The 26,454-nt window shown below is 34.4% G+C and overlaps 1 protein-coding gene across 1 annotated transcript in view; it reads left to right on the top strand.

The window, feature by feature from the left end:
• The first annotated feature begins 1,048 nt into the window (after positions 1 to 1,048).
• DPP10 (dipeptidyl peptidase like 10) overlaps positions 1,049 to 26,454 on the top strand; it is a 117,256-nt gene continuing 91,850 nt past the window's right edge. Inside the window, exons 1-3 of the mRNA XM_037049907.1 lie at positions 1,049 to 1,165; positions 11,383 to 11,537; positions 18,351 to 18,448. Of these exons, the coding sequence (XP_036905802.1) occupies positions 11,448 to 11,537; positions 18,351 to 18,448 (188 nt within the window). The 5' untranslated portion in view covers positions 1,049 to 1,165; positions 11,383 to 11,447. The remainder of the gene's footprint in view (positions 1,166 to 11,382; positions 11,538 to 18,350; positions 18,449 to 26,454) is intronic.

Genomic DNA, 26,454 nt, shown 5'->3' with positions numbered 1-26,454 from the left:
CCAGCAGTGGAATAACTGGATCAAAGGGCAGTTCCATTTTTAGCTTTTTGAGGAAATTCCATACAATTTCAGAGTGGTGCCACCAGTCTGCACCCCCACCAGCAGTGCACTAGGGTTCCCCTGTCTTCGCATCCTTGCCAGCACTTGTTTTTTGGTTTGTTAATGATGGCCTTTCTGATTTGTGTGAAGTGGTATCTCATCGTGGTTTTAATTTGTGTGTCTCTGATGGCTACTGATGTTGAACATCTTTTCATATGTCTCTGGGCCCTCTGTATGTCCTTCTTGGATGAGTATCTATTCAGGTCCTTTGCCCATTTTTCAAATAGATTGTTTGTTTTCCTGGAGTGGAGTGGTGTGAGTTCTTTATATACTTTAGAGATCAAACCCTTGTTGGAGGTATCATTTGAACCATTATTTATAATAGAAAAGTGCTGGAAACAGCCTAAGTGCCTTTCAGTAAACAAACTGATTAAAGAAATACTGTGGTAGATTTACACAACAAAATACTACACAGCAGAAAGAAGGAACTCCTATCCTTCACAATGGCATGGATGAAGCTGGGGAGTATTATGTTAAATGAAATAAGACAGATAGTGAAAGACAAATACCATATGATCTCACCTGTAAGGGTAACCTATTCAACAAAACAAATGAACAAAATAGAACCAGAGACATGGAAATAAGGAACAAACTGACTGTAACCAGAGGGGAGGAGAGAGGGTCATAACAGGAGAAAGTAGGGGATGGGGCAAGTCAAGGAATATACAAAAGACCCATGGGCAAAAACAACAGGGTGAGAATTGACTGAGGAAGCAACAGGTGCATGGGTGGGGCAGGGTAGAGCAATGGGGGAAAATGTGGGAAAACTGTAATGAAGAACAATAAAGAAGGAATACAAATGTATGCATTAAATAAAGAGAAATTGATGCTGACAAATAAAACTCTTAGCTCTTCAACTATTGTTCTATAATAAGAAAGTTTTTGAAAAGGTTTCCTAATATGTTGGGTCTTTGGTTTGTGTGTTTTACATGTTTCCTGATTCAGATTTATATTTTTGAAAACAATATCTACTATCAACCTGATATAAAGAGCAGTTCATTGCGACTGACATCTTCTGGGAAAGAAGGAATTATTTTTAATGGGATTGCTGACTGGTTATATGAAGGTGAGTTGAATAGATTTAGTTTCAAAATAACACAAATGTCATATTTGAATATAATACCTTTAAGAAAAATCTGTTCATTTTAAAATAATGCATATAGCACTATTTCTCCTCATTTCCTCTCAAAATTTTTACATGCTTTCATATCTTTGCATATACTCATATTTACACTGGTAGTGATTTATACCTACTTATATGATTCTACATTTGATTATATATATATATATATATATATATATATATATATATATATGAAAGAGAATGATAACCTTGTATCACTCAGAATTAAATGTTGAATTTTTCTGACTTCTAGAAAAGAAACAAAAATGTCTCCTGCTCAATAAAGCCACTTGATTTTAATCATTCCTGTTAAGAACATTATGTCATATTTTGAAAGTCATTGTATAAGGAGGAAAATAAAACCTACCTAAAGAGCTCCTTGCAATAACTATTGAATTAAATTTTAATAATAACTGAGAATATAAAAAGGAATTAGATGAGGATACTTCTGTCCAGTTTGATTATGTACCAATAGTCAACTGAGTTATAACTCAGTACTGATTTCCTGGGGAAACTCAAATCTTGAATTTAATACCTAGGTTTCAGGCTCTGAAACTGATTTTGGCAAAATATGTCAAAATTTAAACTACATTAGTCTATTTTATTAGAACTGATCAGGCTAAGTATCACCCAGAAAATTCATTTTCTGGAGCAACATTGGCAAATGCAATTTCTCTACCTCGGAGTCAATATTTTTAATTCTATAACATAAGTAAATTATTTAGCTCATTTATTTCTTTATTTATTCTTTCATTCAACAGATATCATTAAAGATCTGTTATGTTCTAAGTACTTTTCTGGGTCTTAGATACATCGGGGAACAAAATAAAGTACTGCTCTCAGAACCTTACATTAAGAGACAAATTTTGCTGGATGGAGCCTTTTTATCAAGAAAGAAATGTTGTGGCTCTTGATATTTATATGCATATGTTTGCATGTATATTTATATCTGTAATATAGTTTTGTGTGTATGCCAGCATCAAATAATCAAAGAATTGAGAGGCCACAGTTTATCCCAAGGACCAGTGGTAGCTACTGTGAAAATACCTATTATTATGCTATGGAAATTTTTTAAAAATTGAAATACTAAAGTGTATAGGTAGGTATGACACTTTCTTTGTATGCAAGTGTCATCAGCTAATTCTGGCTTTCTTATTTCAAAAAGATAATTTATTTAAAGGGCCTGGGGTCACCCAGTAAATTAAAGAAACAAGTGGAGAACAAATATAAACTAGGTAGCCAGAGCAAACCATATCTTACCTATAGGAGCTTGGTAAGATATGCCTTTTATCTTTAAAATTATTGAACTGTGTGAGACCCTGTCAGATAAAAGAAAAAAAAAAGATCAATTCAGTGTTTTAAGTAGTCAAATCACAGTGAGCACAAAATTCTATGAAAGACCAAAGGAGAGAAATTTAACTTATTCTTAGAGATTGGCAACTATTTCCTAAAAGAGAAGCCCTTTGTGTTGAGTGTGAAATATTAAGTGGGACACATAAGAAAAAACTAGGAAGAAAAATTTAAGCAAGAATTAGAAGCTTGCAAAAACACAGTAGGGTTAAATAGCATAGTGAGTGCCTAGGGAACTGAAATCTGCTTGTCATTATTGAGGCATAACACTTGAGGAAAAAGAAGGCAGCAAGAAACAAGGTATAGTGACCCTAAAAATAATTTGGGATTTCAGTAATTTTTTTCTAATAAATGGGAGAACTAAGAGCTTTTCAAGTAAGGGAGTGTCAATATTAGTTCTTTTATATAAATAGATCATTTGGCTACAGTGTGGAGCTGGGATTGAATAGCAGAAAGAACTAGTGTGTATCCATAAAGTGTTGTTTCTTATTTTTTAGTTTATTCTATTACAGTTGTCCCAACATCTTCCCTTTTGCCCCCTCCACCCAGTCCACCCCTCTAGCCCACAGTCAACCCCCTCATCATTGTCCATGGCCATAGGTCATTCATATTTGTTCTTTGACTAGTTCCTTCCCCTTCCTGCTACCAGTACCCCCTCCCTCCTACCTTCATACAACTATCAGTCTGTTCCATGTTTCCATGATTCTGCTTCTGTTTTTCTCATTAGTTTATTTTGTTCAATATTCCAGTTATAAGTGAGGTCATATGGTATTTGTCTTTTTCCTACTGGCTTATTTCACTTAGCATTGTAGTCTCCAGTTCCATCCATGCTGCCACAAAAGTTTTTATGTTATATGAAGAGATAATGAGCAATAGGACTATGGTTAAAGTGGGCAGAAGGGAAGATTCTAAAACTGATGAACCAGTAAAATAGATAGGTTTTTGTGGTTAAATAGTTCGGGAAGGTCAAAGACAAGAATAATTTCTTGGCTTCTGGTCTGGGTCACTAGTAAATAGTGGAGACAAAAACAGTGAGCAGGCATTCTTTGGAGTAGTGGACTTCAGAGAGGAGAGGAGTAGGTTAGCAAGAACACTGGTGCTGCCATGCTACATTGTCTGACAAATACTGATCCCTAACATCAAAGAACTTTCAGTCAAGTGGGGGTATACTAATGTAAATTGTACTGACTTGACCAATGATCAAGATGGCTTGGGCCTCTGTCCTTTAGGAAAGGCTTCGTATAGCATATGGAATTACATTTTTAAGAAATTTATAGAAATAGAGAGACTATTTTCTGATGAATTATGTTTTTTTCTTAATTAGAAAATAAAAATGTATATATCTGGGCCAAGAGTGAACATTTTGTTGGGGGATAGCCAGGACAAACAGGTAACAGAAACTTTTGTGATGGAATATGTAGGTCTGGCACATTCAAAAGGGGAAGTGGAAAAATTATAGTTTTTGCCATTCAAATTAAATTTAATCCTTTGGGCTTTTAGGTTTTAGGTATACTAGGAAAGTAGATGTACTATGTGATTTAACCTTACCTTGCTAATACATCTAATCACTTACCGGGGAAACCCGGATCATGGAGGATGCACAACTGGAACAGAGCCCCAGAACTCATGAGAAGCAGAGCTGGCACTTGAATGTGTGTGTGTCTTCAAAGCCAGTGCTTAGTCCTAGTCAGCTACACCTGTCACCGTGCAGTGCCTTTCACTGTTCCCTAGAGGATGACATACATTATGCACCTAAGATGTTGGATTTCACTGGTCTCTTTCCTTATCCAAAGACTCTGAAACTTACTATCCATGGAATTGAGTCAATTTTGCTTTAGTTCTAAGAGAAAGGACCCTACCATGGGAATCAATGTTAAGGTATGGTAGAGGAATTTGGAAATATATTTTAGGACCTCAAAGTCCTATGTCATTGTTTTCACCTCAACATTTTGCCCACCATCCCAACCTGTGCTTTAAGAGTCCCATACGTACCTTAATCTCCCACTATCATTTGCTTGTCCTGTGTGCCAAAAGCATCCAGAATCCAGTGCTTCTCTTTTCCCTTAAACACAACACACAGTGATTTCTACTAGGAATGCATCTGATTTTCAACAGTATGTGTGTGATAATCTAGTGTGGAGATTTCCTTTTTATTATTCTATAGAAATCAATTACAATCCAAATTAGTATGTGTAGGAGACTCCAGAAATAATATATAAGATTTCAACTTACTTTTTTAATTGAAGTTTTCCTTCTGTAAATGTCATAGAAAAGGAAAAAAATTAGATAAGGAATCACATAAAAAGATAATAAAATGTTTTTGTGGTAAATTTTAAGGGCATAACTTAATCTTTGAGGACCTAGCCACTCTGTAATTGTAGTTATCGTTGCCAACCACAGTCACTAATGTCAACGCTTTAAAAGTCTTTAAAAGTGTTATTTAAAAATCTTAAAGCCCTTTTTCTTTTATTTTAGTATTATTTCATTCTTTAGGAAAGTAAAACAAATAAACTATAGTCTTTTAAGAGTTAGTGAGGTTCAGAAAAACAAAGCATCATTCTCAAAATGAAACATTATTTTAAATGTAATTCACACAAAGTACATCTAATGCTATTTATATAAATTAGTGTATTTAGCATGGTAACTTAACTGAATAAAGAAAAGTGTAATATTCACATTTTTTGTTTACAACTTTAAATTTTTCCATAGTATTGAATTTATTAAATAGAAACAAAAAATGACTTTAACTGTCAAGTGTTTAAGCATATGAAATTATAGAACAAATATGTTTAAATGACTTATATTTAAGCATATTAAGATATCATTCATATTTTTAAGGAATTCTTTGAAACTGAGTCCAACAGTTATTGAGCCCATATATCTGTCAAGCCTTATCTGAAAGCAAAAAAAAAAAAAAAAAGGAATAAGCATTTCTATGTTTAGAGTACGTCCAACATACTGGAGTGAAAATCTGTATACTATTATGTTGGAGCATAGTAAATAGAAGTATTAACAGAACTACATGTCGGCATAATAAATAAAAGTATGAACAGAATTGAATCTGATGACATAGGGAAATATAGGTGGCATTATAGAGGAAATAATAATTGTGCTGAGCTTTAAGAATGACAGGAACAAACACCTGAGAGAAAGGAATTACAGAAAAAAATATCTTTATCAACAAAATGTGATTATTACTTTTTTATTCTTTAATGAGAAAATGGAAAGTGCCCATTTTCACCATTTATTTTCCTTCTTTTGGATACAGGGAGTATATTTATTTATTCACTGATTCAGCAAAGATTTATTGAGTACTTACTAAATTCCAATAAAACTGGATTGTGAGAGATAAACAAAAAATGTAAAGATGCACCTGTGAAAGTGAGAGGAAGACAGGATAATGGGCATTGCTGAGTCTCTGGAGGGCAAACAAGCTAAGGACACCAAAGTTACTGTTGGATTTGCTATTAGAACTTGACAACAGCAAAATCAATTGTTTACCAGAAGGAAGACTGCAATGGATGGAGGTATAAATAGGAGTTGAGAAAGTTATGAATATAAAAAATTCTTTGAAGAAAATTGACAGTGAGATACTCAATAATCAACTACAGATCCACAAAGCTTGCAATAAGATCCTCAGAAAATCCTGTCTAAGTTAATAAAGAACAAATGGATAAAGTCAGCTTCCTTTTCAGAACACAGTGGTTATATGTTAGTTTTTGTAAATGCTTTGCATTGAGCTGTTTTTAAGTGTCTGTGATATAAAACAACATGTGTTGAAAATTCCATCTTCTTTGCAGTGAGATTTTGGAAATCTGCGTAATAAAGACAGTGAAGAACCCAACCTACATTAAAATAGAATTCTTAAAAATACTTCGTTTATAAATAATATAATATAATCAACACAGGAAGTTTCAATCCATGAGTAAAACTTGTGACTTATACAACAGGACTCTTAGCTAAACAACAAAACAAACAAGCAAGCAAAATATAACCAAAGACACTGAAATAGAGAACAGGGGGACAGTGACCAGAGGGGAGAGGAGAGGGAATTTCAGGGGAAACAGGGGAGGGATTTAGAGGAACAAATATAAAGGATACATGGACAACAACTAAGAAGGGTGAAAATGGGAGGGAGAGGGGAGCACGGGGGGTGGGATGGGAGTAATAGACAGAAAACTGTACTTGAAAAATAATTAAATAAATTTTTTAAAGTGCAAAAAAAGAAAATGCCTTTTAAATGTTCTTTTATTCATATTCTTTCCATTTTAGTTAGCTTTGTTTTTGAATCTGAAGGAAGTCAAATAACTGTTTATTTGTGCTATTTTAACATTGTTATAAGGAACAACTTTAGTCATAGATTACTCCAAATAAATGAGAGTAGATAATACAAAGTTTTGAATGAATGATGCTCCAGAATCTGGGCCATTCTAATTCCTGAGAAGTATTTGTGCACACAACTATAGCATCCAGGATGGAACCCTCTTTGCTTCTTAAAAATCCTAAGTATTGATTCAGATAACACAATCTTCATTTTCATATACCTTCAAGTCCCGTAAGACTTGGAATTTACAGTCAATTGCCACTTAACTTTTTTTTCATGAGGATGACTCATGTCTCCTCATCTGAATTTACTTATATAAATTAGGCTAAAGACCACAACTGGGAAAAAAGATGGCACATTCAAAATAGTATTCAAAGTTTTATCTATGAAGAAGGGCACTTAATAAATAGGAGAGATGTGCAGCACCCTGTGGCTAACAATGGCTCAGCCATTAACACCTGAGGTGGGAAGGGGAAGTAGCTATTACCAGAACCTAGAAGGAGAAAATTCTATAGTTTTTACAGTAGCAAGAGCAGTGAGTGTTGGTTGAGAGACCCAGACAGACCCATATTATTTTAATGGGTAAGAACCAAATGATAAATAACGTGCACTAACTTTCTTCTCTTATTTGATTTGTTTAGTTTCATGTTAGCTATGCCCAACAAAAAGGCAGTTCTAACTTTTTAATATATCAGCAAGTTAATAAACTTTTTTATTAAATAAAAAGTTTATGTCCTCAAAAGAGCAGCACACAAGGTCCCTTCTGCTGCTGTTTCACGGTAGAGTGGTATTAGTCCAGGTATATACACCTGCTTGAAATTTGTAACTACAGCCAATGCTCTCCCTTTTTATAGCAGGTTTGGGGGGGGGGGAATTCTCCAATTAAGAAAAGAAATAGGCATTATCCTGTGACCTTAATTGGTAATCAAGCATTTCTTTATTTTTTCCTTTACCATCTGCCAACATTTTGACTACACAGATTATTTACCCGGTGGAACAAACCAAAACTTTATTTCTGCCAAACCATATCCCTTTATTTCTTTTTCTTAATGGGGATGCTACAATATCAGTTTTCTATTGAAATGGAAATTGGAATATAGAAATATGAAGTTGGAAAGTGAGATGGAATTGAACAAAGGAATATTTGTGAATTAACTGAATTCCAAATACAGTCTTCCTTTCCCTCCTTGTAGAAGAAAGAATCATTTTCTTCCTGGCAGATGAGATTAATTATCAAGCCCAGCTCAGTGACTATGTTTTCTGTCAGTTTATTTTTTCTCAGTCATGTTGAGCCCAAAATGGTCAGGAGGAAATTTCAGCTTTTAGTTCAGAGAAACAAAATTACGACTATATTCTCTGTAGGAGATAGTCCTCCTGTAGGCATTAGAACTTCTAAACCACCAAGCTCATTGTAATGAGTAAAAAACCAAAATGTATGCAATGGGTCATTGATGTGATAGTGAAAGAGAACATTATACTTCCATCACTCAGTTCCTGGCTATGCAGGAGGGACACTTTCATGCTATAAGATGACTACCCAACTATAAGGTCATTGTGAAAAAAAAAGTGCCAGATCCAGAAAGAGCATGCTTTGTCACTTTTCTAACAAGCCGAGTACATCTGGCCAATGGGGAACCTGATGAGAACAGCAAATACTGAGAGTCTGAACCCACTGAACTTCTTTTTGCTATAACATATTTATTGTTTGGAAGTGACATAGTATAGCTTATCATAGTAACAGGTAAGTTATTCTGTAAGTCCATGAATGCCAGGGCTGAGAAAGCTGCAGGTGGCTGAGGCAAAGGCATAAAACCTGGAATATGTGACTATTTCAGTAATAACTAAATGCTACCTTTTCTGGTAGAAGAGTCCCCATGTAAACCAGCTGCCACCAGATAGTCAGCTGGAACTGCTGGGAAATGATGCCCTATCAACAGTTTAGTGACAACTACTATTATTAGCAGGTAGTGGTGGCAGCCAGAGACAAACTGATGTGCACTTGCTAGTCACCTTGTTCATTGGATTATTGAGTGCACCTTCTGCTGTGGACGTGCTCTGGTGGACGTTAAACAGAACACTCATTTCTTCACATTTTTACCTCTTCTGATAAGCCGGTGCACTTATCTTTCCCTAAACTTCCTTTTTACAGATTTTCTAATGTTACTCTTCTCAGATCCCTAATCAGGTGGCCATTTATTAGATATTGTTCATAAGTCAGGGATCAATGCTTCAAGCCAAGTCTCCTTCCACACATAGTCTACACACAGTTCAAAGGACTACCAACTCAGAAGATTTATGTTTTTATGGTTGGCTTGTAATCCATTACTGAATCAGATTGCAGTGTACAGCCTGCCCAATTCCCGAGTGTTTCACGAATGTTGTGCAAACCTACCCAGATACCTGACCTGCACTGTTTTCCTCCTCTGCCAGCTTGTGTTACAAACACATCTTGAGTCATAGATGTGAGATAAGAAGGGAGGATAAAGCTGTGGATGTAATGCCTTGGGCATTGACTAATGTGTTCTGGACCAACCCCATATGGACCACTTCTGTTTTATAGTGGAATGTTCCTGCTTTTGTTTAGTTTTATGGTATGAATCAGATAACAATCAGGTCATGATGGTCAGTTTGGGGTGCATAGTCACTTGCTATCCCATGGTCAGGCTAATTGCTTCTGCCAGCGCCCAATAGAAAGCTGCTTTAGAAATAGAGACTATTTATCAACACAGGAGAAACTGGCTTTTCTGTGAAGCTTTTAATGCCTGTGCTTTGATTATGATAGGGTGTGTCAAAAGCTCCACAGCATTTCTGATTGCCTTGGGTACTTGCATTGCTATGGTGTCCACTAAGTCACAAGGTAAAGATGGTAGGGAAGGTTGTGCCATGACCTTTACCAGATGTATAGCGCTCTCTTGCTCAAGTTCCACCAGAACTGGCCAGTGTACAGTTTACCTGGGAAGTAGAACAAGGCACCATATGTGAATGTGGTTTATGTTTTCTTCAAAGTCCAAAATTCAGTGCCTCTTTACTTTTGCATAATTACGGTTCCAACCAACTTTCTCTCACTTTAGAAGAGATAGCCCAGTATATCCCGGTCTACCAGATCTCCACTCTCCCCTAAGGATGCAGACTCTTAAACTTTACAGGGATTCTTCTTCCACTCCACCTTAATGCCTTTATACACAGAGGTTGCCTCTGTTAACAAGGAAACTTGTGGGAATTTTGAGGTTCAAAATCTTCAGCCATAAAGTTAGCCACATGCAGTAGCATTTCACTATGAAATGTGGTATTTATGACAATGACCCAGAAAACATAATGTACATGTTTACACAAGCATCTTTATCCTATGTGTTGGGGTCTTAACACTTCTCCATCAATATCTCTGTATTAACTTTAAAAATCAAGTACGATTGAGCCCCTAATTTGTGTTGCATTCTGCAACCCTTACTATGATTTCTGGGACCTCAGCCATACCTGCCCTACAAGTACAGAAGAAAAGGGCTCCTTCAAAGATTTCCTAATGACTTTTTGCGCATTCCTAATTATGTAGTAATGGTATTAATTTTTTATTCTTCCTATGTAATCTTGCTAAGATGTCACAAGAACCATGTAAACTTTACAGTCTTTACAGCTGCCATTATTGTAGCAACTAAATGTCACAACCACTTGTTCCCAACAATGCCTCATCTCTCTATTTGCATTTCATTGTATGTCATTATCAGTGACAATTGATTCCTCATGGTTCCACCCCTTGCTATGAATTATCTATGCTCTCATCCTTCCCCAGAAAGGTTATTATTAAGTCAAAGATACAGATATAGTTATAGAGATGAATATATCTTTAACTTAATCTTAAAATATAATTTTGAAATTCTATTTACTGAGTTTTTTTGTTATTAATCACTGTATTAGTTGGGTCCCAAGAGGAAAGAAACGGCACTTTTGATAATTTGAAAAGTATTTACAAAGAGACCAAAGTTGAAATTGTAGGGGAAATATAAAGAACAGAGTCACTATCTAGACTAGTAGCAGCCTATGGCCATAGAGATGAACCATTAGCAGATACAAAAGGAGAACAGTATGGAGAGGTGATTGCATTGTCAAGAGTAGTGACATCATTTAAAGCACACAGCAAGACTAAATGTAAATACGAATGAATCATAACATGAATATGGTTTGGTGCCATGTTTCAGCCTTCAATTACTGTCATTGTTCTTTTCACTCTGATAGTACTTTCATTGTCTCTGTTCATATTGCTGACAAGACATAATATCTTGACTTCCTTCCTTCCTTCCTTCCTTTACATATGCTTTTCCTGGTGTTAGAGCAGTAACTCAGAAATAGACAATTCTTCATGAAGTTGATAAAAGTCCACACACTGTATAAATATATTTATATTTAAAATGGATATTTCAAGGACAGATGTATGTGGGTCACTGAGCCCACATCTCTACAGTGGGTTTCAAATAACACTCATTTATTCTAGAAGAACTTCTGCATTCTCACATCGCCCACTGGTGGTCACCAGATGGAGAGAGGCTTGCCTTCCTGATGATAAATGATTCATTGGTGCCTAACATGGTTATTCCTCGGTTTACTGGAGCATTGTATCCCAAGGGAAAGCAGTATCCATATCCTAAGGTAAGTAGCACAGTAGTGGTAGGTTGTTGCCCTTCTCTCTACACCAAAGACTTGACCGATCATATTTTTGCCTCACAAACAAGTTGTCTTTGGAGAATACAAGAATCTCCCCTTGTCCATCGAGTCATCATTTTAGAGCTCACAGTAGTCTGTACAGAGTGCTTGGGTAGGAGGAGATAAATAAAATTCAGGGTGTAGGAACTTTTGCTTTGCTGCACTTCTTTTCCCTTGATGCTCTCATTCTTGTTTTCCCTCACCTCCCTGCATGAAAGATGGTGAGAAGAGAGAGGGTGCAGCACTAATACCAGATCAAGGGCTTCTTCTCCAAGGTATATTCTGTGAGTGGTCAATAGATGTGATAGAGAGGAAAAAGTACCATGGTCAAATACACTGGAAATGCTTAGCTGAAAAAAAAAAAATCTACCTTCCTTCAGATGATTTCTTAGAGCACTTAATGTACTATATCTTAATGTGTATTATAAATCTCCTGTAAAAAGTAGACTAAGCATAAAGAATCTCCAGAAGCATAAAGAGTCACCCATAAAGAATAGACTAAGCATAAAGGATTTATTAGTATTAACTTCTGTACTGTTTTGGCAGAGCAGACTCTGGAACATACTTTATAAAATGCTGTGGTAGAGTCATGGCTAGGCATAGCTAGAATAGATGGAATTGTTCTACTAAATGAAGCAAATATGGAAATCCTGCCAAGAGAGCATAACTATTTTCAAGTGTTGGATGAGGCTTCTGGAATAGATTGCAAAAACACCTAGAGAGTATTGATTTTTCTAATATATACTATGCTTAATTACTTAAGGTCTCTTTATAAAAGTTTATTTTACCCATGTTTGTTCAAGAAAGAAAAAGCCTCATGAGGGAGACCCCTTATGCCTTAATCATATAAAGATATCTTACAGCAAAACATTTTAATTCCACTTTACACATTTTACCTCTTGATTAGGCAAAATATGGCCATTAATTTCATTTAGAAGCTATTTTAAAGCCATTTCTTTAGTGAGTTATATTTTGTATTTCCCAGCATGATAGATTTTATACTTTTATGCAATTTGTGCATTACATTAGCTGAGCAAAGTACTGGACAGATTATCTACCACACATATTACTTTACACCTGCAATGAAGGTGTGGTCAGGATGGGGGTGACCCATATTTTTCTGTCATCAGCCAGACTCAAGTTTCCTATGGTCAGAAAAAAATATGGAGAGTGTGGAATAAGATGAGTGTTTCCTCAGTGAGATTCTGTGCTGTATTTTTCTCTCCATCCTGTCTTCCTTCCATAGGGTGTAGCATTATATAACCGAACGACACCTAAGGAGGACAGCAAGAGCAAGAGGAACCAGATCCCAGAATTTTGAAATATTGTTTTTAGGTCTTCTCTGGACAGGGATTGTAAATCACATATACTCAGTGCTCTTCAGTAGAAAACAGCGATTGTACCTAACAACAAAATGGACATATTTGTTAAGAGATTTTTATCATACTCCAAGAGGAGTACTTGGGAATTTTCCAGTTATAGATTTAGCCATGTTTCATGACTCAGTTTGTGTCCATACAGCATGCTTGCACCTGCTTTTTTCCAGAGAAAAATTGACAAGACTTCTCAATACATTAATTCTCACACTATTTGATTTATTTATTATACTGAAAGATCATCTCATAATTTAGACATAAAGTGGATAACTAGTGGCATATTGTGAAAAGTTTATGTCAGTACATAAGATTCTCAGGCAGAATGGTCCATTGTGTGCCCTGCCAAAGGGAGTCAAATTGGCTCCGAGAAGGGACAAAATTTTGTAATTCATTTTCCCCCCAAAGTGAGCTATTTTAAGATTCACACACAAGAGCTATATGCAATAGCTGCATTTTCAAGTTTCCTTCTCAGTTATGGACCTTTGATGCTTGAACTTGGACATTCCTAGGGCTCATAATTTTAACAAGACTGATGCAAACAAATGAACAAAGAGAAGCATCTGAGAAAATTTAAATATACTAGCAGTAATTCAGAAGTTATGAATATAACAGACCTAGACAATTTATTATAATTTAATTAGTTACTTAATATTTATTAATAGAAAACATAAGCATAAGTAATACTAATGTTTATTAATTGTATAAATCATGTGTGCTAATAATATGCTTTATGCCTTCAGAGAGATTTTTCATGTTTTTTCCACTTTTAATCTTTTTCACAATTGACTCTATTTTATCAATAAACAAACGGAGCTTCTAAAAGGCTAAGTCCTTTGATGAAAGTCACAGTTACTTTAAGAACAGTGAAATAACTTAAATATATTGATCCTGTCCCACTCTATAAAACTACTAAAGGTCAACATATCACAGACAACATACCTGGAATCAAAATATTCCCTGTCAAGTTAACAAATATGTGTAGAGCTCTTGCTCCATTTACTATTTTTGACTTAGCTGTGGGCAGGATAGGTCAAAAGTAGGTTTACTGTTGTGGGTATGTAAAACACAATTTGTTCTTGTATTATTATTTATTATTGAGTTATTTTTCATATGAACAACTAACTATAAACCTACCTTCTCCCCTTCCAACATGAGTAGTATTCTTAAAAAGCCTCATATCTGCCATATATACATATTTATATGTACAGATGTAATAAGTGATATTTATAATATGTGAATATAATTAATACATAGTGAAGGTCTTGAGTGTGTTTTAATGACTGCAACTTAGGGTTATTAAAAATCAAAAGATATTATAATGGCCAAAGCTGAGAGGAAGAATCCCAAGTCCTCAAGAGGTTATCAGTAGGAATACCTGCCTAGGTAATTAAGATAATAGGGCTCAAAGAAACTAGGTCTGAGATTTTTTTCTTTGTTCTCATACTAAATTTTAGTGTTATGTGGGGTGTATTACTTGAATTATCTGTTTCATTTCCTACTCTGTTTTTTTTAAGTGTTTTTTTCACTAACAGATATATTATTTTAATTTGCTCTTACTTATGCAATAAACTTTCAAAAGTGGTACTTTAGACATTGAAGTAATGCATAGAGTTCACACTAAATTGTGCTTCAAATTAAACCACATTAAAATGAGTGCAGAAAATACCCAATGTAGTCAGATTTACTAATGAAATACTTACACTAAACACATGTATTTTTATTTTACTTAATTCAGCATGATTCAGAACTCATAAAATACTCTTCATTAGCAATTCAGCACAAAAGAGATGTGCAGTTCTATCTCAATAACCTCAGGTTAATGTTCTTAATTAAAACATTATCTTGTTTAATGACAACTTAGTTGCCAGTAAAATAAGGTTAATTATTATTGAGGCTTATGTTTCAGAATCATAGAAGGTAAGATTCTGGGAATTTGCAGTCTTTGTCACAAATGTGACTATAAAAAGCACATAGATAAACCCCTCTAATTTCCAACCTATTGAAACAATGCAAATATTAAAAGGTACAGATGAATTTGCAATAGAAACTTAATTTCTAAACTCTATGGATAGATACAAATCTAATTAAGATTATAAATTAAATGTTAAAACAGCTGAATTTTGAAAACAGCCTGATGTTTGGCTTTTGTCTAAAATTGGCCACATAGGTACACAACTTTTGACTTGTTTTCATATAGAAGCTAATTGGGATATCATTGATTCTATGCAAGTAAAAGCTTACAGTACTAAGGACATGAAAAAAGTGCCTTAACATGTGGTAATAACCATATATGTCTGACAAAGTATGTCATAAAATTATATAGCTTGAAGAACTATATAATTAGCTTGATAAGAACTTACAAAAAGATCAAATTTAATTTAATTTGTTTTTTCTTTAATCAGTTTATTGAAAGAAATATATAAACACAGTTTTTCACTAACTAGAAAAGTCAGTATCTTAATAATAACTATCTTTTTTTAATTAACTACCATATACTATTTATGTACTTTTATAAATTATTTTTTGTTAGTTCATATAACAAAACAATGAGATATTTTTATGTACAGAAAAGAAATCTACTTTGGCTCAAATTTTTTGATTTCTGACTCTATTCTTGGAGTTTTTTCTCATTTTTGTTTTTTTATTTTTTATTTTTTAATTTAATTCTTATTCAAGTACAATTTTCTGTCTTATATTCCCAGCCCTGCCCCCCCCCAGTGTTTTTGATAATCAAATAAAATAATCCTTGAGGACCATTAACACCTTCCCCATGGTCCATCTCCAGCAAATAACAGTCAAAATTTGAAGCCAAAGTCCTCTGACTCACAGATAGAGCTAGGCCATTTCTCAAAATGTGTTTTTTTGTTTGTTTGTTTGTTTGTTTGTTTTTTTTACCAGTGTCATCAGCCTCATTGGGGGATTTTTAGAAATGCAGATTTCTTCTGCCCCTTGGAGGAGGGCCTCAGCAGTCTGTGGTCAAACAAGCCCTTCAGGCTCACTGGTGATTCTGAAACATATTAAATCTTTGGGTAATCACTGCACTGTTATATGTGGGTTTTAATGAGATTCCCACAAGTATAATCAATATGCATATTTTGATAAAATATGAATATTTATGTATTGATATTTATATATCAGTTTTTATTAAAATTTGCATATTGGTTATAGTTTTCTGATTCTTGTTAAAACAGATTTCTTAGGCTCACACCCTGAGGTTCTGATTCTGGATCTGAATATAGGTCTGGGTGGGGCACATAAATTGAGTTTCTAAGGTTCCAAAGGATACCGACTGATGCTCTTGGTTAGAGAACAACACATTGAATGGAGCTACTAAATACTATGTCCCAGCTCTAAATTCTAACATACCTGATCAAACTAGAAAAATGATTAGATTAAAAATATATGGACAAGGCCAACAGGGAGGAAAATTTCAATTTAAAAAATTCAAAAGTGATGTGAACGACAGCTGCTAAGTGTGGTAGAACACTGAATTGCCCAAGACAAGTATTTTCAGGCACTAGAAGGTTTTAGAGCAATGATTCAGCTTTATAAAATCTTACACAGGAGCTTTCTTTGTGAGTCAGGCTCACAGTTTACTTTCCAGGAAGCCTTTTACTATAGAAACAATTTCCATAATCTCTCCTAAATCACTAGTCACTGCATTTTTGCAGTGACAACCTTTTTTGACTCCTTTCTTTGACTCAAAACTTCAGACCTGTGTTTGAAATACTCCCACAGATGTGATAATTATTTTTCTTTATAGGCTTTTTTTTAAAGAAAGCAGTTTAAGGTTCACAAGAAAATTGAGATGGCAGATATTTGCCATAAAGCTCAGCTCCCCACATTTATAGCCACTCCCATTAACAACATCCCCCACCAGAACTGTGCATTTAGTTCAATTGATGAAGCACTGCTGACACATGGTAGTGACCAAACACCCATAATCACATACTGGTTCATTTTTGGTGTTGTACATTGTATGGGTTCTGGACAAATGTAGAATGGCATGTATCCTTCTTCATAGCAGTGGACAGACTGTTTTCACTGTCCTACAAATTCTCTTACTCTACTTATTCACCCTTCTTCCCTTCCCTTCTTGCTAGTTATTATTAATAACCTAACAAAACAGTTCTTGAGTTATTACTGATGATTGAAGAAATGAAATATATTGCTTCTTGTCCTGATTCAACTCTGGGTATTGTTGATGCCAATTCCTTGAACATGGATATTTCTTTGTCATCATTAAATTAGTTTTATTGTTCTTTTTAGATTTTTGTCAGGTCTTAGAATTCAACTCACTTTTAATTTAATTTCCTTGTTCTCTGAATAGCTCATGTGATCTGCCATACCACAATGGTACAACATATTAAACCACAGGTAGTCAACTGATTCTGTTAAACATTTATTTTCATAAACATGATTGCATTCATTCATTCAACATGCTTAAGATATTCAATGAAAGTTCCCATTTCTGCCCCCTAATAGTTGTGAGTATATTAGAAAAACTTTGATGGCCAATGCCTAAAACTGAACTTAAGCAAAACTACAGTAGTTACGAGCCTTCTGGGTTTAAACACTGCTTCCCTCAGTCATTGTATTTTACCTTTCACATTTTGCTTAGCTTCTTCATTTTCATCTGGAAGTGGTTCCAATTATATCTTACTTAGTACTGCAGTAGGAACATTTAATGAGAAAATTTATGTAATGTTTAACAGATATTATTAACCAAAAATATAGTAACTGCTAAACAACTAGCTTTCATTCAATAATTTATTTTTTTAACTATTAAATTCAAATTCCATGTTCATACCACTGTCTTTCTACTCCTCATGCCAGGCACTGAGTGAGGTCCTGTTCACACCGCACCTCCTAAGGGTCACTTACACTCCATCTAGTGTTCATAAACATAAAAGAAAACCTAGGATGATTGATGCATGGAATAGATTAGGTACTATGGAATTATAAGAATATGGCACCTGGATTGGTATTTTTTTTCCTTTCTTCTTCCTTTTTGCTAAAACTAGCCAACTTTTTCCCCGTTACATTTTATATCCTGTAACATGACTAGCTGCTTGAACTACTAATTTTTTTTTGTAAAGTCAGCCCTCTGGTGTTTTTCTAGGAAAAGAGCACAGTAGTACTACCTAGTGAACAAAGTCATAATTTTCTAACACCTTTAATTGTTTGACTAAAGTGCTTTTAGAAGCAGCTATCTTTAGAAAATGAAAGCAATCAAGTTGTTGGATTTAAAATAATTTCTACTTCAGAGAAATTAAACTTTACCCTAACACAAAATTATAAAACAATCAATTGCATTTTCTTTCTTTCCTCAATATATTCTAATGCTTAATGTATTTGCATTATAACTTTCATTTTCTCAAAGGCAGGTCAAGTGAACCCAACAATCAAATTATATGTTGTAAACCTATATGGACCAACTCATACTTTGGAACTCATGCCACCTGACAGCTTTAAATCAAGGTATGTAATTTCAATTTCACTTTTACCAGGGAATATACAGCTTAACTCTATTATCATTTTGTTTCAGTTTGGAAAGTGATGTGATCACCTCAACAAATCCACCTGAAACTAGGCTGAGGTTGCCTCCATCAGTGCAGGAATGAAGTCATTCTGAGTCTCTGTTCCCAGGAAGCATTTTACTATTTCAAGGTGATTAGCAGTACCACAAAATGACTAAATATGCTGATACTGAGGGTTAGGCCTTTTGAAGGTTATGTGACAGAGAGAGGGGGACAAAGGAAACTTTTCTACTGATTTTTCTTCCTGAAAACAGCCCTTTCATTTTTTTATTGTCCTCTTTAAAAAGCAGTATAATTGCCCTAAAATTTGTGGAGTTTTTTTTCAACTTTCTCCCCACAGCTTATCAATAATTCTCTAGCATTCTTTTCTAAGAAGAGAAATTTTATGAAATTTTGTTTTTCAATATCCAACATAAAAGCCTTCTTATCTAGGAAATTTTAAGTAGAGAGAAAAAAGAAACACATTTTGTGTCAGAAGCATAATTTCAATATTAGCAAAATCTCCAATAGTGAACAACTGATCAAATAGCCATGTACATTTTGAAATCCAGAGTGGTCTCAAACTTCAATGATGATTCTTTCAAATTTGCAGCACTTTGAAAATTTAAAACGACCCTAAAAATGGGATATGATAGGCAGCTGCTATATAGGAAAATGGTTTCACACTATATTGAATGCTGTGGGGCTCAGCTCAAAGTTTATTTTGATGGTATCAACAAACAAAGCAGAGCAAATGATGCAAAAAGAAATTGCACTCAAATGTTCTCGCATTGACATATTTGGAAAAATTTCATCACAGTTGGGGATTTTCACAGAGTGCAACCTGCTGTGTGGAAAATTTTCCCACTTGAAAGGTAATAAAAATTTATGGAATGTTTACACTGGAAGGCTTCTCATTAACTACCTAATATAATCCACTCCTTTTATTGTTATTGGAATAGATAAGATCCACAGATAAAAAAATGTTCAGATAGACCCTCAGGATTAGTTTTTAGCAGAGTTAGAAAATGAGGTAAAGCCTGCTTCATAAAGTTACAGAACATTGCATCCAGGTTGTAATGGGGACCTTAAAGGACCATCTGAATCGACATATATAATGCAGTAGGGTTGACCTAATTAGATAAAAACTACTGCACTCAGTCTACCAGATGTGAAATATTTGGGTGCACATGAAACAATTAGAAAAATTATTGATGTTTTGCGTGATTCTGAACTCTTATTTTTGTCTCTGATTTGTTTGATATTCTGAATTAACAGAAAAGAGTAGTAGACTAGAGTGTTTGAATCACATCTTTATTACCATCTCATTATGTCACCTTGGGTAGTTCCCTCTATCTCTCTCTGGGTTTGACTACCCTAATCTTAAAAAGATAGTTTATAATTTTCATTATTTTTAAGTTTTTTAAGTGGAGGTCAATTTTATTTTTTAATATTTTTTAAAAATTATTTTTAGAGAGAGGGGAAAGGAAAGAGAGAGAGAGAGAGAAACATCAATGTGTAATTGCTTTTCATGTGCCCCTCACCAGGGACCTGGCCTGCAACCCAGGCATGTGCTCTAATTGGGAATCAAATTGGTGATGCTTTGGTTTGCAGGCCAGTGTTCAATTCATTGAACTGCACCAACCAGGGTGGAGGTCAATTTTAAAATATCCACATTCCTTCTTAGTAAGACATAGTGATTCCTGACCTTGATTTGTTACTAGAAAGTGTTTTTAATGAGTTCATTAGGCTACCACAGAGTATCATCAAACACAAACTTTTCTAAAAAATCAAATAAAATAATCATATATTGGAGTATTAGTTTAGTGTACATATCTTTAATATTCAACGTACAATATGATAAAATTAGTCACTGATTGCAAAGAGATATCACATATCTTAGCTGTTGGAAGTCCAAAACACAGAATAATATACTATATCCTACTGATAGGGAATGAAAATCCTGTGAAGAAAAAGTTCTTAAATGCAATTCAGATATATTGGTTTAGCAGTGATGTTGGTCTACACTTTGGAGAGAGTCATGTAATATCTACACAGTGTACATTACAGTTTTGCTTTTATGCCTCTTGGTCTTAGGCAAGTGCCAACTGTGCCATATGAAATTCACCAAATTGTGTGATTTACTCTTTTGTTTCCACAAATCAAGATCAAAATTTACTTCAAAACTGGTATTTTCAAATGTTTCTCAGGCTTCAGTTTTACAAAAATATTTTTTTACTCATTTGTTTTTGGAGAAAAGAGAAAAGGTAACTACTGAAATGTATCTCATCTGCATTTAGCCACTGTGAGACCAGTTATTACTTAATGGACCCATGTATATATACAGAAACATGAGAGAGACAGAGAGAGAGAGAGATCCATGGTGTGAATAAAAGAAAGTTGCATTCATCTTGATGCATATCAGATGGAATCTAAACTCTTATTTTCTTAATTTTGTTTTAGGAGTACCAGTATCTCTAATATTCAATACTTAGTATTCTAGCCATAAAGGAATTTGCCTGAAAATTATTCCCTTCTTCATTATGTACTTAATATCTAAAAGAGCATATCATTTTTTTTATAATTTATTGATCAGGGTCCTGGAAATTAAAAAAGGCAACACACTCAAGGGGTAAAAAAGTGTAGTTAATTAAAGGACTATTAACAAAGATATGGCCCTGGCTGGTGTGGCTCAGTGCATTGAGCACCAGACTGTGATCCAAAGAGTCACCAGTTTGATTCCCAGTCAGGGCACATGCCTGGGTTGCTGGCCAGGTCCCCAGTATGGGGCATATGAGGGGCAACCATACATTGGTGTCTCTCTCCCCCTCTTTCTGTCTCCCTCCCCCTCTCTCTAAAAATAAATAAATAAAATCTTAAAAAACAAGCAAAAAAAATAAAGATATGGCCAGAATTAAAGAGAAATTTACAAAAGACAGAAAAACATCAAGTCTGCAAGAGTAGAAAGTTATTACTGGCTCAGGAGTGTAGAAGTAAGGAACAGACTCTCAAGAACACACAGTGATCTTTCTGAATCCATGGGAGAAGTGTTCTTTCTCTTTTTCTGTTTCTTTTTGTCTTGTCTGTCTGTCTTCCTCTGTCACAGTCTGTCTCTGTCTCTGTGTATATAAAAACAGAGAAACTGAATTGTATGTATATATACATATACATCTATGATTTATCTAGGTAATACTTGTGCTTCTCCTGAAAACCTGCTATATTTTTCTCTTTAAAATGTTTTCATTTATTGATTTTTAGAGAGAGACCTCAGTTTGTTGTTTCATTTATTTCTGTGTTTATTGTTTGCTTCTTATGTGTGCCCTGACCGGAGATCAAACCACAATCTCGCTGTATTGGGATAATGCTACAACCAACCCAGCTAGCTGGTCAGGGCCTGCCATATTTTTCTTATGTGTCTTGTGAATTATGAAACTGATTGTGTTTTAATTGTTTGCATTAGTGTCTTTTGGACATAAAGTTTACTCATGGTAAAATTTGCTTTCCTCTGTAACTTATTTCCTTTTACCTGTCTTCCTAATTTTCTTTACCCTGTTATCCTTAAATTTTTATAAACTAACTCAATTTTTTTATATTTTTGAAAATTTTAAATATATTTTGATACTAGTATATTAAGAATATTCCCATATTTATTAGTGACTCCCATATTTATTAGTATTTCTATAAATCCCAAGCAATACCAACTTACTTTATTAGTCATACACTTTCCCTATGCCCTAATAAGACTTCAAATGACCACTCTTTTTTATGGAGTTTGTACTGTATTCACAGCATAGCTACTAGTATCATTTGAGATGCTGCTCAAATTCACAATAATAGAATACCTAATTCACCAAATAATTATTTACATGCTTATTTTTTGTGTTACCTGAGCATCTACTGTATTTTTATTTTATCTTCACATAACCTATAAAGTGCCAACCAATAAGTGAACCATATTCTATTACTCATTCTAGTTATAAACTTTTTGTTTTTATTTTTTTTCACTAAAATTAAACTTCATATATACCAATCTGTATAGCTTTTTATTTCTAATAAAATCACCATGATGACAATAATAATAATTGAATATATATGTATTTATATAGAGAAGAACATTAAGAAGAACATAGAAAGATATCCTCTTATGACTTTAGCTACTTTATAAACTGTACCCCTTGACCTCTATCTAAGAACAAGACTTGTTTTAATTTGAAGGCATTAGGTCATTTTTGTTTGCTCTGTTGATAATCTGGTTAGTTGAATTAATCAGTTATAACAGCTAATGTTTATAATTATGATAGAAAAAAGTCCCCTTGTTAGTCTTATCTTTGAGTAGAACTTCGCTTTCACCAAATACTTATACTCTAAAGAATGTAAAATAAATATCAATTTATTTGTATGCTTCTAAAATAAAACTAAAGGGATAAGTTTATCAGAGAAAGGCATAATTCATGTTTATAATTCCTTACCGCACACTGCCATAATTTAAAAAAATAGTGAATCAGCTAAAAACTTTTCATCAAGTTCAGATCATGAATGCAACTTTTCTTCAATACTAATTCAATCTAGACTTTTACTTTTATTTGAATTATTGTCTGTGCTGATTCTTCAGAATGTAACATGGTAGGAACTGAGATAATGACACCTCTCAAATATCTTCAGACCCAGTGGAATTTAGACAATTAATCTCATCTGAAGAAGAAACATTTTGTCAATTTTTACACTATGAGTTCAGGGTATTGCAAGCATTAGTATCTTTATTGGAATTTACAAGTATGAATTTAAAATAATTAAATTCCTGTGAAAATATTTTTATGATAATGAATAATGCAGATTTTTCTACAGGCCACACATTTGTCACTTTTCTTTTGGTGGGATAATTATTATTCTTTATGTTCAGAAATATGAAGTCTGAACAAAGTAATGGCAGTGGTTTGTTTTTTATTTCTCCTTATTTTGTGTCTTTGACATTGTTTTACTTATTTAAATTTTTAGTTTAGTCATCCAGCCTTTGTGATCCATTGTTCTAAGCCTGTATCATTGATGTGACAGTATTATATTGCCCTGTCAGTCTGGTCTTGATAGTACTGTGCTTTCTCTATTTCTTTTTTAATTTTAATTTTAATTTTATTACTGTTATTTAAGTACAATTATTTTCATTTTCCCCCCTCCCCATCCATCTCCGCCTCCCAACCTAAATTCTATCACTCTTTGGTTTTGTCCATGTGTTCTTTATAGATGTCCCTGAAACCCTTCCCCTATTCCCCACATTATCCTCTTCTACCTACCCTCTGATTACTGTCAGTTTGTTCTTAATTTCAATGTCTCTGGTTATATTTTGCTTGCTTGTTTGTTTTGTTGATTAGGTTCCACTTATAGGTGAGATCGTATGGTATTTGTCTTTCACTGCCTGGCTTACTTCACTTAGCATAATACTCTCCAGTTCCACCCACTCTGTCACAAAGGATGGGAGCTCCATCTTTCTTTCTGCTGTGTAATATTCCATCATGTAAATGTACCATAGTGGTTTTTTTAAAGATTTTATTTATTTATCTTTAGAGAGGAAGGGAAGGAGAGAAATATCAATGTATGATTGCCTCTCATGAGTCCCCTGCTGGGAACTGGCCTGCAACCCAGGCATGTGCCCTGACTGGTAATCGAACTGTGATCATATGGTTCACAGTCCCACGCTCTATCCACTGAGCTACACTAGCCAAGGCTGTACCATAGTGCTTTGATCCATTCATTCATTTATTTTTATTTGCATATGTCTAATCTACATTTCTTATTCTGACAAGGAATGTCTGTGCCTTCCTAGATAATCTAATTAATAAATTTATCTATCTTCATGAAAGTGTCCTAAATGTCCCCTATTGTTCAAAATACCTAGTTATTAACAGAGGTATTTGAAGGACAGTAGATGTGAATTGGTCCTGAATGCTATCACAATACATTTATGGACAAAGATACTGGATTATCTGGAAGAGAATGAGCTCAATGTAACTACATATATAAAGATTATGTTATGAACGAAGAGTAGTGATTACACAGGAAACCAGTGAAAACACCATTGTAACTTCTAACACACCAGTCTGCTGGTGATGCAGGGACCCTCATTTCCACACACCCTTGTGAGCAATTAGATCTCCTATGACAGACCACACCACTGATACAAAGTCTTTCTTGACTTGAGTACAATCCCTGTGACCTGATTGTTTCTGTCCCTGTGGATCAAGACAAGATTCTCGAGTACTTCTGGGGTAATTCATAGCCATGGAGACTAAGAACAAGAAGGGAAAAAAATAGTTATAAGGAAGGGACACCACTGGCACTGGTCACGGGTACCTGATCTAGTGTGTTTTTAAGATAGAATTCCAGAGGACAGCCACATTTGCTGCAGGCAGGCCAAGGAGTGTAATGCTTCCAGGCAAGGGTGTTTTCCTGATCGTTCATTCAGGGGATGCCTGGATACTTAGGAGCAAACTGAATCATATGAATCATATGAGGTAGATATGAATCATAAACAAATATACACCTAGGATCTTGGTACAAAAGAAAGAAAGGATATAGAGTGTGATTTAGTAAATACAACTTTCCTCACTTCTTAAGTGTCAAGCTCTACTTTAACTTTCATTTTAGGCATTTCCAACACTTTATCATGAAATTTCAATGGTTTAAAATTACCCCTGAAAGTCTTCACAATTCAATTTTCCTGATAACTCTCATTCTTCAAATTATAAATAAAATATACACTAAGATATCCTGGATCAAATTAAATTTTGCTCATGAACAAAGATATGTTGTTGTAATAAGGTATATTACAATATGAAATAACAAAGTAATCACATTAATCAAAACCAAATATTAGTGGCACGACTATAATAATTTAAACTTAATTTTACACTTAAGTTAGTGCCCCTTATAAAAATCACTTATTTGCCACATATTCACTTATTGAATTTTAATTGTTTTTCAAATATAAATTTTTTTAAAAGTCAATATTTTTCATAATAAATAATAATTCCTGTAATGTGTCAATGTCTGGGAAGATATTACAAAAATATGGTCCTGCAACATTTTATTGAGGACCCTGTAAAAGGAAAACCATTCATGATGAATATTTAAACTATGTGTTGTCTGTTGGTAGGATTGCACACTGGTGCAACCACTATGGAAAACAGTATGGAATTTTCTAAGAAAACTAAAAATGAACATGCCTTTTGACCCAGCAATTCCACTGCTAGGATTGTATCCTAAGAACCCTGAAACACCAATCCAAAAGAACCTATGCACCCTGATGTTCATAGCAGCACAATTTACGATAGCCAAGAGTTGGAAGCAACCTAGATGCCCATCAGTAAATGACTGGATCAAAAAGCTATGATATATTTACACAATGGAATTCTATGCTGCAGAAAGGAAGAAGGAGCTCCTACCTTTTGCAACATCATGGATGGAACTGGAAAGCATTATGCTGAGCGAAATAAGCCAGGCGGTGAAAGACAAATACCATATGATCTCACCTTTAACAGGAATCTAAACAACAAAACAAACAAGCAAGCAAAATATGACCAATGACATTCAAATACGGAACAGGCTGACAGGGTCCAGAGGGGAGAGGGGAGAGAATCATAGGGGAAAAGGGGAGGGGCTTACATGAATAAGTATAAAGGACACATGGACAATAATTAAGATGGGGGGCAGAAATGGGAGGGAGGTGGGGAGTACTAGGGAGGGCAGAGCAGGGAATATAAAACAGAAAACTGTACTTGAATAAGAATTTTTAGAAAAGAAAAAATAAATTATGTGTTGTTATTTATTTAAAAATATTTTATGTAGCACTGGGGGGGGGCAGGTCTGGGACTATAAGACAGAAAACTGTACTTGAACAAGGATTAAATAAAAAAATCTTTTATGTTCATTTATCTTACTTTGCACAAAATATTACTCACTTTTGCTAATTGAGAC

This window comes from Sturnira hondurensis, unplaced genomic scaffold (assembly GCF_014824575.4).
Source record: "Sturnira hondurensis isolate 20B ecotype Veracruz unplaced genomic scaffold, ASM1482457v3 Scaffold0006496, whole genome shotgun sequence".
Taxonomy (NCBI): domain Eukaryota; kingdom Metazoa; phylum Chordata; class Mammalia; order Chiroptera; family Phyllostomidae; genus Sturnira; species Sturnira hondurensis.
This window is presented reverse-complemented; position numbering and strand designations above follow the sequence as displayed.